General features: G+C 42.4%; 1 protein-coding gene across 1 annotated transcript in view; it reads right to left on the minus strand.

The window, feature by feature from the left end:
- LOC124594715 (gustatory receptor for sugar taste 64e-like) overlaps positions 1 to 17,446 on the minus strand; it is a 159,036-nt gene that overhangs the window by 78,832 nt on the left and 62,758 nt on the right. The window contains exon 7 of the mRNA XM_047133083.1: positions 5,877 to 6,031. Within this exon, the coding sequence (XP_046989039.1) occupies positions 5,877 to 6,031 (155 nt within the window). The remainder of the gene's footprint in view (positions 1 to 5,876; positions 6,032 to 17,446) is intronic.

Consider the following 17,446-nt stretch of genomic DNA (forward strand, 5'->3'; position numbering starts at 1 on the left):
ATTGACACTGACAGCAATTTGGTGTCACGAGATCCTTCATCACCAGCATCTCACCACAGACTGAGTCTTTTTCCTACCAATTTCCAGGTGGGGTGGGGAGGAAGTCGGGAAGGGGAAGAGATGGGAGGACTGGGGGATTTTCTGGGAGGGCAAAAGAAGTTTAGAAGTTAACTGGGAAGGAGTGATAAGAAAATGTGTCCCATTTCCCAAAGTGGTGAAGAGGATGAGGAGGAGAGGGAGGAGGAGGGATGGAGGGTTTGTCAGATCGATAGTTTATCCCCAGAAAGTCATAAATCAACCTCTTAGCAGAACAATATTTTACCACTAGAACAGTGGAGTTTCTGACATTCCTACAACGGCAGAAAGGGGTAATTTTGACTCCACATAAAATATTTTAATGTTTGACTTAAACATGTACTTTTTTTAGTGTTTGTTAATCCATACTTTATTTGTAGTAATCACAACAAATATTTACAATTATAAATAATAATTACTAATTTATTTGAACAACAATGAATCATACAAGTTTATTGTTGCTACTGCTAACAAGTTTCTTAACTATAGATTTTACTTTATGAATATTCATACAACCTTCTAGACACACTTAGTAAGTTTGGTCCATTTTACTCTAACATATGTTTTACAAACAACTCTGTATCACTTTTCATTCAAGTGATTTGAAGCTGCGAGATATGCTTAGCACAGGTGATTTCTGTTTTATGCACACATTATCTGCACACGGCTTTGTGGCACTTCACACAGTTTTCGCTGGTCTTGTTGCCTTTGCAGAGGTTGATTTGGCACTTCCTCCTCTTTCTAGGTGATTTCAGTCCCATATCCCCTTCCTTTGTCTGATGTTCTTGCTCTTTCAATCGCTTGAGTTCATTTGCTGGTTGAAGTATGAACTTCTTCCTTTCCATTTTCTTGTTCATTACTATGTTATAGATGACCCATGCACTTATTGCCTCCATGTGTAGTATGTTGTAGAAGACATGCAGTGGCCATCTCCTACATGCAATATTTGTAGTATATTTACAGGTCATTTGATCAACCACGTCCACCCCATACTTTGTTGCATTGTAGAACGTTACGGTTTCAGTTTTTTTTTTCTTTTCTTGCTTATTCCTACTTCAGCATGCAACGTACTCTGAGGAATGACATTTTTATTCTTCTTTCCTTGGTATATAGTAAAGGTGCTGTCTGTGTTGCCACTATTGTGTAGTATTGTGGTGGAGTGTATTTCAGCATTCGGCTTCCATACTTCATTGGAGAGTTCATGCCGGATGTTGTTCATTGTACCAACTAATGAAGTTTTCTTTTCTTAGAGTTTTTTAGCAAGTTGAAGAGATGTAACGAGGTAATCTGTAGTCACATTTCTTCCTTGATTTACAAATGGCTCCTTGAGATGCAGAACGATGTACTCTCCAAGTGGTTGTTTCTTTATATGCGTGTCCTCTGTGCTGAAGTATGGAAAAGTATTACATATATACTTTGTCTTTACATCAACAGCCAACCAGAATTTGAGACCATATTTGTCTGGTTTGTTGGACATGAATTGAGTAAACCTGCATCTTGCTTTGCTTGGTAACAGTTGCTCGTCAATGGTTATATTTTCTCCAGGGTGGTAAGTGCGAATACAGTTTTCAATTAACCATCCTCAAATTTCGGGTACAAGAATGAATTTGTTGGCTGCCAGGTGTTCATCCAGGTTGATTTTTCATCAAAACAGAGAAATCTGAGAAGCTTCTGAAATCTGCCCCTTGGCACGATGTCCTTTATAAAAGCAGGCGCCCATGAGTGCGACCAGAGATCATCTGCAGACATATCTTTTGTGTACACGACACCCCAAATATACATGATGGCTATCAGTTTCTCCAGTTCGTCAAGTGACACAGTCCAGTCATTGTTTTTTAGTACTTTTCAAGCATATGATTTTGTGTCTTTCTTCATGAGACATAGCATTGCTTCATGAAAAATAAGACGGGAGGCAGACAGAGCTGTCTAGTCGTTGGCAAGCATAAGCTGTGGGACCACCTCTCTCCTCCAGAACATTCACAGCTGACCACCTTCCAGAAGATGAATGATTTCCAATCTCCCACACTGTTCCATCCCTTGCCATCACCTTAGTAGACGCTTCCAACTGTACCTGCTGTGGTGAAAGAGGTGATGATTGACGCATATCAGCATCTGAATCCTCTTTCACTAATCGCCCCTCGTTCACAATGTCTTCATCTTGTGTCAGGTACATATGTAACGTCCCCTTAGAAAAATTAATGGATTACTGTGCTGGAAAACCCCTTACGTTATTTGATTTTCAAACAGCTGAGCAGAACTGAACGTACTCAGACATTTCGCTCTTTACCTATTCTGATCAACACTAAACTGACACACAATATTTTTTAGCGCAACGCAATCTGACTTTCAATAATCCGTACAAAAGACTGGCCCTGACTAACATTAACCTATACCTTTCATAAATCACTTACCACACAAAAATCTTCGTTGCTCGAACTACTGCAATACAGCGAGTGCCACTACTGTCAGCTAAATAAAAGATTCTAACTACTGAAGGAACTAACTGCTGATAGGCGTAGTTAGCAAATGAAAGATTTTGATAAAGAATAAACAATGTATTTAGCTTAATAGTGTTCAAATGTCATAATATATATATATATCAGTTCATGACATCCAGTCTTACAAACGTACTCTCTCTGATGGACACACGTCCAGATCATCCGCTCTCAAAACTCCGCCATCTCACTCCCCACATCCACCACTGCTGGCAGCTCACCTCCAACTGTGCAACGCTACGCGCTGTCAACAGCCAACTGCCCAACACTACAATAGCAAATTCCAACAATGCCACCCAGCCACAGACTGCACACAGCACAGCCAGTGATTTTCATACAGAGCGCTACGTGGCGGTGGCGTTACCAATATCAGAACCTAAACAGCCTACTTACACATAATCATCATCTTCATCAGTGAAGTCAATTTCCGAGTCAATGGAGGAATTCTCTAACAGATGTAACAGTTCTTCATCAGAATGTCCACGCTGACGATACATGTTCGAAAGCGTGTTTCACAACAAAGACTGCCTGAGTGACACAACAGGACTGGAATGTACACGTGCCATGTAGCAACAATGAGGAGCAACTGCTCTGCGTTACTGCTCACTGTTGCCACTGTATTGTTGGATAATTTATTTTTATTCAGAAGAGAAATTACAGTGTGGTAAAATTGACATCTTCCTCCGTTATAGGTATACTGAATGAAATGGCGAACAAAATTAAAATATTTTGTAAATACTAAAACATCTTCAGAAAGAGGAGAAAAAATTAGAAAAGTCATATAATTGCATTAACGAAGTAAATAAATTGGATATGACAATGAACGAAAAACGTATGACAGGGGTCATTTTGACCCCTTCCGCCGTTCTAGTGTCAAGGGGAGGTGAGGGGGAGGGGTTGTTTAATTGATCAATTTCATTAATTAGTATACCAATTTGATTTCAGAAGTGCACCAGAACCCATTTCATCCCACTAACAATCGTGACTGACCAGAATAGAGTGCGAATTATTTGCACGGGTCAACTAGTTGTATTTCTATATCTCCAGAGGCTTTTATCTTTTATTTTCCATTACGGAATTATTCGCAATAAATCAGCAAACAAGAGAATAATGTCAGTCTTACAAACAGCAGCTAATGTAAGCTCGATTTTTAACTCGATTGTGACCTATAAAATCTTCTGGCCTGGAGCTGAACCAAAAGTGTGAAATCGCAGAATATGGTCTCAGAATATTATCAAATGTTATCCGTGACATAGATCTACTTACATTGGTAAATGGAATAAGAGTCCAGTTAAGCGACACATATTACTCGAGTGCAAGACAAGAGGTATATTCATTTGCATTATTTTTCTGTCTTTCTATTGAGACTGTTGCTGCACAAATGTACGGCGGCCAAATTTGGCTTCCCTAATATTCCGTTGCTAGCAGCCTAGGTGACAAATATCAGAATATTAGTTTGAATTGCAGTTTGCGAGTACTTCGAGTGGCGCCCGCAGCCAGACTGCAACAACACCGAAGGTTCAGTGCCAAATTTACCACTTGGCGGCTTCTCTTGCCCTATTACCGTATGAAAATTCCACGTTTTTACAAATGTACTTCACGGGAGATAAATAACTGACGGTAGATCAAAGATGTGACTCTGAAGCAGGAGCAATGCATAATGTAGTACTGTACCTTCAAAAAAGTTTAACGTACACAGCGAGATCATTTGTTTTATAAACGTAGCTTTCAAACATCGTCGACTCTTCATTTAAACCTAGACTCTAGCAATAAACAAAGAAAAAATGAGTAATGTTAGTGACGTGACGAAATGGCGTAATACGTACCCTAATACAAATATAAAAAATATAAGTTCCATTTTATACTTAGAAAGCTGAGCTTCTGTTCATGACTGTTTATTTTGTCTCTTACTCAGACAGAACTACGAGTTTCCTCTGAATCCACATGAAAGTACAAGGCGTAATTCGCTGCGGATGTATATAAAATATGTGCACAAATATATACAACTCGTAAGTTATAGCTGACATTCATACACCAAACGCGAGATTTTCATAGTCTCCCGCTCGCTAGGCGCAAACTATTAGTCCTATAGAAAAAAACACGACCTTATTGTTGGAACTTTAATGTAGTTATATTTTGTACTGGGCTGCGTTTCCGCTGGGGGTCACCGTTATCGAGGTATTCGAGAAAAACGTACAAAAGTGATCTTCAAACGCAGCCCTCACCGGTTAGGATTTCTAGAAAGTTGTTCAAGGTACTCCCTCCTACCACTGTATGAATATTTACCACTGCGCGGATTATTTCCCACATTCGACCTGCTTTGGTCTTCATTGACTGTTGCTATTACGCCACCACCTTAGCCGAGCACTTACAAATTGTAAACTTGACGTCTGTGTAAATTTTAGCTAACAATTTTGTGAATTTTAAGAGCATAAAAAAAAAAAAACAATTATATCGTGTATTCGTCAGGCCATCCGATTACGATTCTACTGTCCGAGTAAGCGTTAAGTTTGTATCGAATTATCAACGTAATTAGTTTTAGTGGAAAATTTATAAAAGTTGTTTTTCCTTCATTACCTTCAGGGGCACATTTAAGTTAATAATGTTAATGAAGTAGCACATTGTACTGGTGACGTAATAGCCCAACTAACAGGGACCAAGAAAGGTCGAATAGTTCATGTAGTCAGAAATTTTTGCACATTGGTAGGAGTGTCATGAACAACGTCCTACAAATCGTGGCACTTGAGGAAAGGAAGAGGTTCTGAAGGTCACTTTTGTATGTTTCCTTGACTAATTCGAACATCGTAGTCTCCAGCGGAAACGTATCCTAGTACAAAACTTAACCACATTAAATTTTCTGAAAGAACGTCCGGTTCGTTTTCTTTCTGCACTACTAATAGTTCGCGCATAGCGAGGAACAGAATATAAAAATCTCGCACATGGTTTACGAAGTCTAGCTAAACATTGTGGGTTGCATAAAAAAAACATCGGTAGGGGCGGCTGAATCAGCCTGTATGTGAGATGCTTATGTGGGCGAAGCCGCGGGCAAAAAGCTAGTCAGCAGAACATTTAGTAAAGTTCACCACAGAGGGATTTTCCATGTTAATTTTTGATACTTTCTATATGGGGTGACAACATACACTACTTTGAACTGGAACGAGACTGTAGGCGCTGTAGCTGATCACGTGGCCCGCTAGGGCTGGGCTTACGGTTCGCTTTGTTGAGTAATATTCGTATTGCTGTGTTACAGTTTACACATATGGATTTGGTACTAGCAGTTCGGCCAGCCGATCGCTGTAAACTTACTTCATGCTGTGGAGGAACTGGAGGCAGACGAAGTAGAGGTTGGTAGCGAAGGAGAGCAGCACGATCTTGTTGACGTGGCTGTCAACCGTCTTGGTGAGCTGCGACAGGCTGTTGTAGTCCAGCCGCAGTTGCCGCCACTCGCGCTCGCCCACCACCTGGCAGTGAGACATCGACCAATCACTAAAACTACCTCATTCTACTGCTGTACTGCACGGTAGCTGCGTGCAGCGAAGAAAAGGATGGCGGGGCGATGCGCAGTGTACCAAGTGACGCTATGGCCAATAGCGTCATTCTGCAGCGTATGTCTCCAGCGTGCGTTTCAGATCGTGCCTGGGACGTTCAGATTTAAATTTCATATCAGTTTAGGTATAGTGTAGGTACTCAGCTTCTATAGCGTTCATAATGGGTGGCATGAAGCGAACACGACAAATATTGCGTTATGAAGCGACAGTGCTTCTTTTCCGAGCACATGAATTAATCTGGGAGACTGAGTAGCAGAAACAGAGGTCCGAGGTGGAGCGACCACAGCGTTACCAATTGGCAGAGAAGGCAACGGCTGGAGCATTGAGGCACCTGGCAGAGATAGGGGGCGCAATGGCGGCGCCGCAAAGTATTCTTCGTCCTTCTCTGCGCAGAACGCATCTCGCACCCGTCTCCTTTCTTGCACCCCATTATATTAACACGGAGCGATTTATGATCAGGATCAGATGGCGCGGAAGCGTTGCTGCTGTTTCGAAGCAATGTAGTATTCATAGGTTGAAATGAAAACTGATTCACTCACTGAATGTTATTAAACTTGTTTTACTTCCTACACTGCCTAAAAAAAAGTGAAACGCCCAGAAGAGGAGGAGGAAATGAAATGAAAGTTTACGGGTTGAGAAGTTATGTGATGTTATTTCAGTGATAACAAAATGGTGTCAAATTTGCAAAGAACTTGGCAGCGGGAGCCCACTTGTTTGACGTTGCATTACCTTTGGTCTGGATGCATGCACTAATTAGATTGAGGAGGGTATCATACAGCCAACGTATCCTCTCCTGAGGCAATGGGGAAGCCTCAACTGTTTTGGTTCTTGACGTCCTGGATACTCACACTGGAATGGAGTTCATGTCCCAGATAGTCCTGAAAATAGGCCCTATTCTATCAGAGACAGACCTGCAGATCTTGCTGACAACTGGAGTATCTTAATATCACGCAACCCGTTCACAGAGACAGTTGCCATTAATGGACAAAATTGGTCCTGTTGAAAAATGGTACCATAATACTATCACACTTGAGGACACAGGGCGCCCATGAAGAAACATGGGGCTGCAGAGTTCCCTCGGTCACTAACAGCTGTGACCTGAAGTCATACTCGATGGCTCCTGACACCACGATACCAGGAGTAACACTGCTGAGCCTCTCCAAAACACAGAAATAAAGGGACGTCTCCCAAAGTCGCCGCCATACTCGCTGATGGTCATGTGAGGTGGTGTAGAGCCGCTGTTCATCGCTGAATACAATGCGACGCCATTCATCAGCAGTGCACGCTTCCCAGTCACAAATAGACTCCAAACACAGACATTTACGTCGTGGTGTTGACAACAACCAACACATGGGATGCTAATTACCCTGTCTGGCTGCTGCTGGTCTCTGACCAGCGGCCCTGGATGAGACAGGTTATCGTAAGGACTCCTTTACGTTATCAAATGGCAGACGCAGATATGAAAGAGCTACTATACTCGTGGCACAAATATGGTGATTCTTCCTTGCGGTGGTCAGATGTTGTCAACTAGAACCTTGGTGGCGAGTGTGCCTGCCGTCATGTTCCCATGCAGGCCAACATTAGACCACTGTCACATCTGAAAGCCTCCCAGATATGGATACTGCAGGATTCGATCAGCAGGCCAACTGGAGACCCACAATGAGGCCACTTTCAAACTCAATCAGATTCTGGTATCGCTGTCACACACAAAAAAGTAGCATCTCTGTCTCCTTCAGTCGACAGCCTATAGTGATCGCGTCCCTTATGCATCCTACCACGCCTGGTGAGAGCGCCACACACGAACAGCGCCAATACACGCTGTTGGCCGTTCTACTTGGCAGAAAGAACTGCAGCTCTGATCATTTCCATACCAGATGATGGTATCTACCTGTATGAACTTACATTGTGGAGAGCTTTAGGGAGCTTTACTTTCTTTGGAAGTTAATGTATTTTCCAACTTAAATTTGCAATTTACCGTATTTCAATAGAACATGGTTTTCATTTTGAAAAACTGATGAGAAGTTTGAATTTACATTACAGCTGAAAACAGCTTTGTTTAGTTATTTTAATTTGTATAGTGTGTATGTCTTTTTACGTTTAAAAATTTTCTATCCCCAAATAATTTGTGTGAAACTCTTCATTTACATTCACAATTTGTTTGGTAATCAGTATGTGTGCATTCATGGCAACTTGTTATTTTTCAGTCATATGAATTACTATTTCAGATTTAAGCTGTTTCCAGAATACTTAGGACGCCTTTGTCACCACTGATTGGCCTCTAATAGAAACAGTCGACTTATTGTTAAATGTCTGTGCACTATTGTTAGTACTGAAATTATTTGACACAGTTGTATAAAGATCTATGTGATTTTCTGTTAATGGACTATGTGCGGAACACTTAACTAAAGATTCATTAGGCGGACTTGTAGAATTCTTCTCCGTCCACCTTGGTCACGTCGTAAGTTCTCCACAATATTTCGGAAGGAAGATTGGGGATGGAGCTCAAACTCGGATTAGGAAAGTATGGGGAAGGAAATTTGCTGTGCTATTTTCAAAGGAACCATCCCGTCATTTGCATTAAGTGATTTAGGGAAACCATGGGAAACTTAAATCTGGATGGATAGTCGCGGATTTGAAATGTCGTCCTCGCCACTGTGTGTCCAGCGTGCAAACCACTGCGCCTCCTCATTCGGCCGACATTTCGCCAAACAAACTCGTCGCCGTTTTCTAGTCGTCCCTCATCACTGTTTCTGTGCCTGTATCTGCCTCCTGTATACGTTGGCCGTTACCCCCTCCATCACTGCGCTCCCATCCCTATCAGGGCAACCACCGCGGTGGTAGTGGTGGGGGTAGTGACGCCTGTTTACAAACTGTTGTCCCCAGAGTTCACTATCGCCAGCGAGTGGGGACCTCTGAGTATGTGGATGATTTGCTTTTTCTCGGCTCGGTGCAAGGTTCCAAGCTGCTTTGTGTTTAGTACCGAGTATTCACCAAAGCAAAAGTGAGGCACCAAAGCAACGAACTCTTATGAAAATGCGTTCCCCGAGGTCGTAGGTAGTGGCCGCAGCGGACCAGTAATTCGTTCATTACCTACTCGGAAGGAAGCAAACAAAACAACAGTAAGTTCGTACTGACTACAACAGTCCTATTCTTCACTGTGTAACTTCATAGTTAAGGATGACAGAGACAGGCATAAAGCACTACTCTCCAGTTCAGAATTAGGGAGAGCAATGCCAAGATAAATGGGCTCATACTTATTGTTCGATTTTTGTTTTGTTTTTGTACTTGTGGTCCCCTCGAGCAATAATCTATATGAAAAATTATGTAAATGTTCGTTTGTTCATAATCGTGTATCTCCGAAAGCTTTTCCGATTGCTTTGAGATTTTGACGCAACGTCGCATTCCTACTCAGGCGTGGTTTTAGATGCCTATTTCTTTAATATCTGTGTACACGTTTTTTGAGATATTTTGTAACAACGTTCTCTATTAATAAACTTTTAAAATATCGTATATTACATATATTAAAAAATAGGTATATAAAAACAAATGCACAACCAACTGCAACGTTCTGTCAAAATTTCAAAACATTCGGTCAAAAACTCTCGGAAGTTTGAGATTAGGAATGTATACAGTTTCTATAGAAGTACAAATGTAAACGTTCAGCTCTTTAAAATCTTAAATATCTGAAAGTCCTTCGCGGATCGCTTTGGATTTTTAACAACATTTCATTCGGATTCTCATGTGTTTTTATATATAATAACGAGCCAAAGCATTATGACCACGGGCGTAATAACCTGTGACCCTTATCTGTCAGTGTGTCTTCGATTACTACCACAGGCCCCATGCGAGCGCAACAGAATCTCTCCCATAACGTAATCCTGCTCCTACTAGCTTGGTCTTTGGTGTGATGTGAATTTCGAATCGCCGTTCGTGTTGATGACGGCGTTTGTGAAGACGACGATAGACCTGATATAGCAAAAACGTGATTCTTCCCAGGAGGCGACACGTTCCTATTGATCCGCAGTCAATTTCAACGATCCCGCGGCCAGTACAATCGTAATTGACGATGTCGTTGGGCCAACATGTGAACACGTCGTCTGCTGCAGAGCCCCAAGTTCAACAATGCACGATGAACGGTGTGCTCCGAATCTTAAACGCGCACTGGTATTGTGCTTTATCGGCAGAGATGCCACACATTGCCACCTATCCTGCTTTACAGGGTAGACAAGCATCCAAATCCCTCGTTCTGTGAAGCGTCATGGACGTCCAAATACCTACCGGCCAGTGGTAGTTTCACTGTCATTCTGCCACTTTCCACAGATGGTCAGTACAGTAGCTCGTGAACATTCGACCAGCTATGCCGTTTTCGAGATACTCGTTCACAGGGTCTGGGTGATAATAATATCACCTTTGCCAGGGTCACTTATGTCAGTATATTTCCCCATTTGCGGTTAGTCTCGTCGCTAGGATGATTTCCCATCCATATTTGATCCACTTATACAGGGTGTAGCAAAAATGAATGGCACAAATTGCAGGACACATTCCTCACAGGTAGACGAAGAGATTTTGCTATATGAACATGGGTCTGGAAACACTTTGTTTCCATGTTACAACTCCTTTTCTCCAATTCATTAATCATGGGAAGCACTCGCGAACTGAATGCACTAGCATACCACATGCAATTCTTTTCACAGGAGATGTTCAATATGCCCTCCGTGACCATTGGTGCATGCATCAACCCACCGTCGTACTGAATCTCCGATACAATGATGCATCCACGGAGTATTGCGCAAGCTTTCGCAGCCTTCCGTAATACTGGAATAGAGACTCTGACCATCTTGTACTGAGGCTCCACACACAAGGACTTTCACATGCCCCACCAATAAATGTCCAGTGGGTTTCAGTACGGGGAGCGTGGAGGCCAGGCAATTAGTCCATCTCTGCGTATCCCTTAGTCACCGAATCTGTTATTCAGAAGCTGACGGACAGGTGCTCCATTGTGCATGAAGTACATGTTTCGTCGCGCAGTTGAAGGCAAATCTGCTAACAGATCAGGTAGAACAATCTCTGTGAAATAATAACAACTTTTTCCGTTGAGCCTGGGTGGAAGAAAGTGAGGCCCTACCAAACAGTCGCCAACAATGCCGGTCCAAACATTGACAGAAAATCTTTGTTGATGACTTGCTTCAACAGCTGCGTTACGATTAACGTCTGCCCATTCGTGCAGATTGTGAAAATTTACAGTCTGATCTCGCTGAAACGACGCCTTATCTGTGAACAGCACCGTTGCACTAAAATTAGGGTTGGTATTTTGTTGAATTAACCATTCGCAGAAGAGTACGCATGCAGGGAAGTCAGCTGCTGATAAAGCCTGCACACGCTGTAGATGGTATGAACACAGCTGGTCCTCGTGTTAACACTCGCCAGTCATTCACGTGATCAGCATTCAGTCTTGGAGCTACATGTCTTGCGCAGGCACTACGGTCGTCGTCAACTGCATGAAGAATTACCACCCCCCGTTGCGGTCTCCTCGTCCTTCTAGTCCTCCCTCGGTCGCGAGTATCATGCATGAATGCCTCATATTCCGTAAGTCGACTATCAATAGCTTAAAAAGTTTGTCTGTCGCGGCACATTCGTCCTGGAAATCTCTCCAGCTACAAACGTTGAGCGCCGGTGCTATTATTGTCAGACAATCTACACATCAAATGGGCGTCTGTCGTGACCGTATTTGTGCATATTGCCATTGCACCAGCCACGTTTGCGATTAACTCTGCGTAGTAACCTGTGCGCTTGCAGCGGTAGTACTGATCGATGGAACAGTTGATGTTACCTGGAAACAAACAATGTCGTACATCGCCTGGCAACAGGGACATGTAAAACAAAACACTAGCGGTGCACAATGTAGCAGACGCCACCAAGATTGCGTGTTCCCCATGACCCTAACGTTCTGATCTTGTGTGTTTCCCATGATTAACGAGTTGGAAAAATGAATTGAAACATTGAAACAAAGCATTTCCAGACCCATGTTCATATGACGTAATGTCTTGTCTACGTGTGAGGAATGTGTCCTCACTGCTGTACAGTTTTATTACATCCTGCATCCTTTCCTTACCGTGTCACTTTCCCCCAACATCGAACTTCGCGGTGGGCAGTGGTCATAATGCTTTACCTTACCAGTGTACCTACTAGAATTCTATCTTGTATATATGTAATAAACGGGGAAACGTTATAAAAATGTAAATGTTGGTTTGTTCAAAATCGTCAATCTCCTAAAGTTCTTGACCGATGCTTTGAAATTTTGACAAAACGTTGAATTCTAATATGGGGGTGTTATAGGTGCCTGTCATTCTAGAATATGAGCTGAAAATTTTGTGGGACATAAGTTGCGGGGGCCATAATATGACATTGTTTTTTGTTGGTAGGTGTGGTCGTGTCAGAGATATGAAGGTCAACTTTGATTTTTTTTTTTAATGGGATGCTATAGTTTGGTACTTATTTTCTGATATTGGCTATCGAGACGAATCCATTGATCTGTAACACTATGGTCTTTGAAGGTGAACGAAGGTCACAAAGATGGCATGTACGTCCATTCACAGAAGGTGTTCGAAGTGATTACCATTGGTATCAATGCAGTGCTGCAATCTTCTTATCATGGATAGAATGGTATTCCTTATCACATGGGCACTTACCGAAGCACATACTCTGACAATTCTCTCTCACATTTCTTCAGATGTAGTTGGAACGTCTTTCTAAGCAAAGTCTTTTACAAATCCTCACAAGAAAAAATCCAGAGGCGTCAAGTCTGACGAACGAGCCGGACACGACACATCTGCTCCGCGTCGATTCCAACGATTTGGGAATTGCCTGTGCAACTCATTTCTAGACAAAATGGCTCTGAGCACTATGGGACTTTAACATCTGAGGCCATCAGTCGCCTAGAACTTAGAACTAATTAAACCTAACTAACCTAACGACATCACACACATCCATGCCCGAGGCAGGATTCGAACCTGCGACGGTAGCGGTCGCTCGGTTCTACGCCTAGAACCGCACGGCCACTCCGGCCGGCTCATTTCTAGCCATCAGTGAAAACCTGCTGGACTCCCATCGTGTTGATATCACATTCTGTTCCTTGTTCCTAAAGGTTTTCTTCCAATAACAGACCTAATGTTTCTTTCAGGAATGTGATGTACTTCCTACCATGAAGATATCCTTCGATGAAATAGGGGCCTATAAGTCTGTTCTCTAGAATCCCACACCATACATTCACAGACCACGGTTTTTGGTGTGCAACTTGCCGCCGCCAACATGGACTTTCAGTTGCCCAATAATGCACGTTATGCAAATTAACATTTCCGTGGTTCGTGAATGTAGCCTCGTCAGTAAACAAAATTAAGTTAATAACTGTTTCATTCCTCTGAATCTGAAGTTGAGCCCATCGCAGAAGTCAAAGCGACGCATACAATCCGTACCAGTTAATTCTTCGTGGAGAGTGGTATGGTAAGGATGATCTTTATGGCGATGCAGAACACAAACAACACTACTCTGGTTCATGCAAGATTCCATTTCGATTTGACGTGAACTAACACAAGGATCTCGAAACACAGTGGCAAGAGCACCTATTTCCGTTTCCTCGTTAGTAACTTTCCTTTGCCGGTATGTTTCCCATGCGTTAAAGATTTAGTTGTTCTCAATTTATCACAAATATATTTAATTGTACAACGTGTAGGGTGAGTGCGTTGAGGATACCTTTCAGCGTATAGGTCTCTAGTTCTCACTGAATTTCATTGGCATCCTCCGTAAATGAGAAGCATATCGACTTGTTTCTCGAAGGAATACATCATTCACATTCGCTTCATTCCACGACACTAGTCTTACCGTTCCTATTAGTGTTGTATTGCGAAACCGTCGAATGGTGTTTACATTTCAATGGCACGTTAGATGGATACGCCGTATTCGGCGAACATTTACTATTTGAACGATATACGAGAGAGAATTGTCAGAGCTTCGATAAGTGCCAATGTGATAAGGAACACAACTCAATCCATGATAAGAAGATTGCAGCACTACATTGATAACAATGGTCACCACTTCTAACACCTGTAAATGGACGTTCATGCCACCTTTTTGACCTTCGTTGACCTTCAAAGACCTTACTGTTACACATCACTGGATTCGTCTCGATAGCCGCTATCAGAAAATATGTACCAAACTATAGCAACCCATTAAAAAAAATCAAAGTTGACCTCCATATCTCTGACGCGACCCCACGTACCAACAAAGATCCAGCGTCATATTATGGCCCCCGTTGTCCCATACAACATTTGTTCCACAAACTTTCAATTTACTATCATACTTTCGGAGTTATTCTAGGTGGTAACAGTTAGTGACTCACACTATATAGGAAAACTATTGCTACCAAAAATCTCAAAATGTTCCTTTCCAATTTACTTCAAATTTTTACCCATTACTGTAATAAACTTTAAGCACATACAGACTATAAACACTTTAGTATAAAACTTATATCACGAACCGCATTCTAATCATAAACCAATACTACAACCTTCTATAATAAACAAGCTTCAAGATCAGAGGGGGGGGGGGGGGGGGGGGAGAGGAGATGGTCAGAGGGATGGGGCGAAATGGACGTTGACAATGGGAAGGAGGAGTTGGACAGAAAGAGGGGGAAGAGAAGATGGAGAGAGGAGGAGAATATGGACAGAGAGAGAGGGGGAACGGGTAGAATATGGACAAAGAAAGGGGGAGATGAACAGAGGCAGGGGAGAGAAGGATATTAGGACGATATACAATTCTTTTGCATGTAAGAAGCGTATGCTTTCTTCTTTCCTTCTTTTCCATTTAAGTAGACTGAGCCACAGCAAAGCATGGCCGGGTACAGCTAGTCACCAATAAAATTAAAGTACGCGACTTAATTATATAGACGAAGTATTGCCTCACAGTAAGGATCTTTAAATATTTCAGATAAATTGTTTGGGTTTTAAATGTTGTTTCCTTTAATATTGATGTACGTTTAATATTAATTTACTATATTGAGAAAATTAGTAGTTGGTAGAAAATAAACTTTGGGTACATTGTCCAAGTTGTACCATTATTAATTATGAAAACAGTCACAGGTGAAAGCACATGAACATAGAAGAAAAAATTCTCACTAAATACGGGTCCGCAAATGAGCCGTTTGCGAAATAATTGCGAATGTGTGGTCACAAGCCGCCACTGACTTCTACATAAAATATTGTCCTAGTTAGTACAAAATTATTTGTAATGGTAACTTTTCGGTTAAATCGCCATCTAACAGCGCTCAAATTTCACCCATGCCCTACATTAACAAGAAATATGACACTGCTTCAGCACGTGACACGTTACAGTTTATGGTAGACTCGTAGCTGTTACAAGAGGTGTTCCACGTGTCGTCTTCACATTTGGCTGCAGTACTGCGCCGTCTCTGCAGTGAGTTAAGAATTCTCTCAAACAATGCCGCATCATCTCGGAAATCTTGACAAGACTATACAGTTCGCTGATCCATTTCTGCAACTGTGTCAATGATAATGCTGTACACTTCACTTTTGAGATCCTGAGACCGAAAAATGCAGAGAATGTTGGTAAGGTAATCTTGGAAGTAAAGGTACAGGCCTATTCATCTTGGAGCATTTTTGGATATTGTTTGTCGTCTTGCATCAGCTGCATAATGTGCAAGTGCTGCCCACCACACTCTCCAAAGCAGTCTCGGAAGATCATCGCTGCGGAATTCAAATTTTCTTGAAAGAATGTTTGGCCCTGTGGTGCCAGACGGAAAAACTACTTGACAAATTCGCGACGGCACTATTGCACTTACTTCTGGAAGAAACCTAACAGATACTGCAACACACAAAATATTAGATCATTTTATTGTAACATGAACAAGATGATATACTTACCTTGGAAACAATCCATGTCCACATGGGTGTCACTTACGTATTTCTTACTGTCGCCGAACTATAAACTGTCACTTGATACGCTACAAAAAGATAGTCGTCTCTCAGTGTTCAAATGATTTAAACGCCGATACAGCTCTGACTTCTAATACAACTCGTGCTGCTGGCTCTGAAGTACAGACGGTGACTGTAGACGAGGGTCAGCGGCACTGCCCTCTGACTAAGCACTCTTCCAGCGAGCGGCGGTGGCATACGGAATCTCTTGTGGGCGTGTCCACGCCGACGTCTATTGTTCGCTGCCGCGTCAGGCAGCGACTGTTCAAATGGTACAAATGGCTCTGAGCACTATGCGACTTAACTGCTGAGGTCATCAGTCGACTAGAACTTAGAACTAATTAAACCTAACTAACCTAAGGACATCACATACATCCATGCCCGAGGCAGAATTCGAACCTGCGACCGTAGCGGTCGCTCGGCTCCAGACCGTAGCGCCTAGAACCGCACGGCCACTCCGACCGGCGCAGCGACTGTCCTCACTTGTGGTTTCGTCCGGAAGTACCAACTTGCACATGGGACCTTCTTCTTCGGATGTCACCACAGGGCAAATGAGACGATCACCTAGTGCCTCTAACCACACAGTCATAAAGTACCGTTACGCATGTAGAGACTCGTGAAAAGCATATGGGCTGAGTCTAATTTGATAAATACTTTATCGAAAAGCTAACATCTCAAATAAATTCGTATTAACTAAAATAATATTTGATACTGAAGTCTATGCAACACTTAACCTGAAATACAGTTATCTCACTAACGGCTAGTCAATCCATTTTTACTAGAAAGTTTTTGCTTCTGATATCATATAATCGTACACTATCTCATCAGAAGTATTGGGACATCGCTATGTAAGGCGGAACTGACAACTCGATTTCACTCTCGTGACAGCGCAATCAATCCGTCAGAAGGACTTTGGTATTACTGGATATCACCTGAGCAACAAATCCACCAGGGGCATTTAAATCCTTCTAAAACTTCCGGAATTGACTCTTGATGATGCGACTGTGACTTGGAAACACGATAGAACAATCACAGCTGAAAAAAAAGAGGCAGACAGGGACCGTGTAGCGTTGCTGAGGTTGGTTGTAAAAAATGACATGCGGCCAGGGGAAAGACTCACCTGAGTCCTCCAAAGCGCTGCCAGCAGCCCAGCTATCAAAATGACTTTGTCTGTACTTCGTTCATCATAAGAATAAACCTCATGTAAGCCAATACAAATGCGTTGTTTGGTCAACAGTCGTAGCTCTCGTACACTGGTGCTGTCCCGTTCTTGGAAGTAGGTCTTATTCCTACGTCACTGTGAATGAACAGCCATCAGCGTTTCTCTTCATCATACTGTAGC

The sequence above is a fragment of the Schistocerca americana genome, chromosome 2, assembly GCF_021461395.2.
Source record: "Schistocerca americana isolate TAMUIC-IGC-003095 chromosome 2, iqSchAmer2.1, whole genome shotgun sequence".
Lineage (NCBI taxonomy): Eukaryota > Metazoa > Arthropoda > Insecta > Orthoptera > Acrididae > Schistocerca > Schistocerca americana.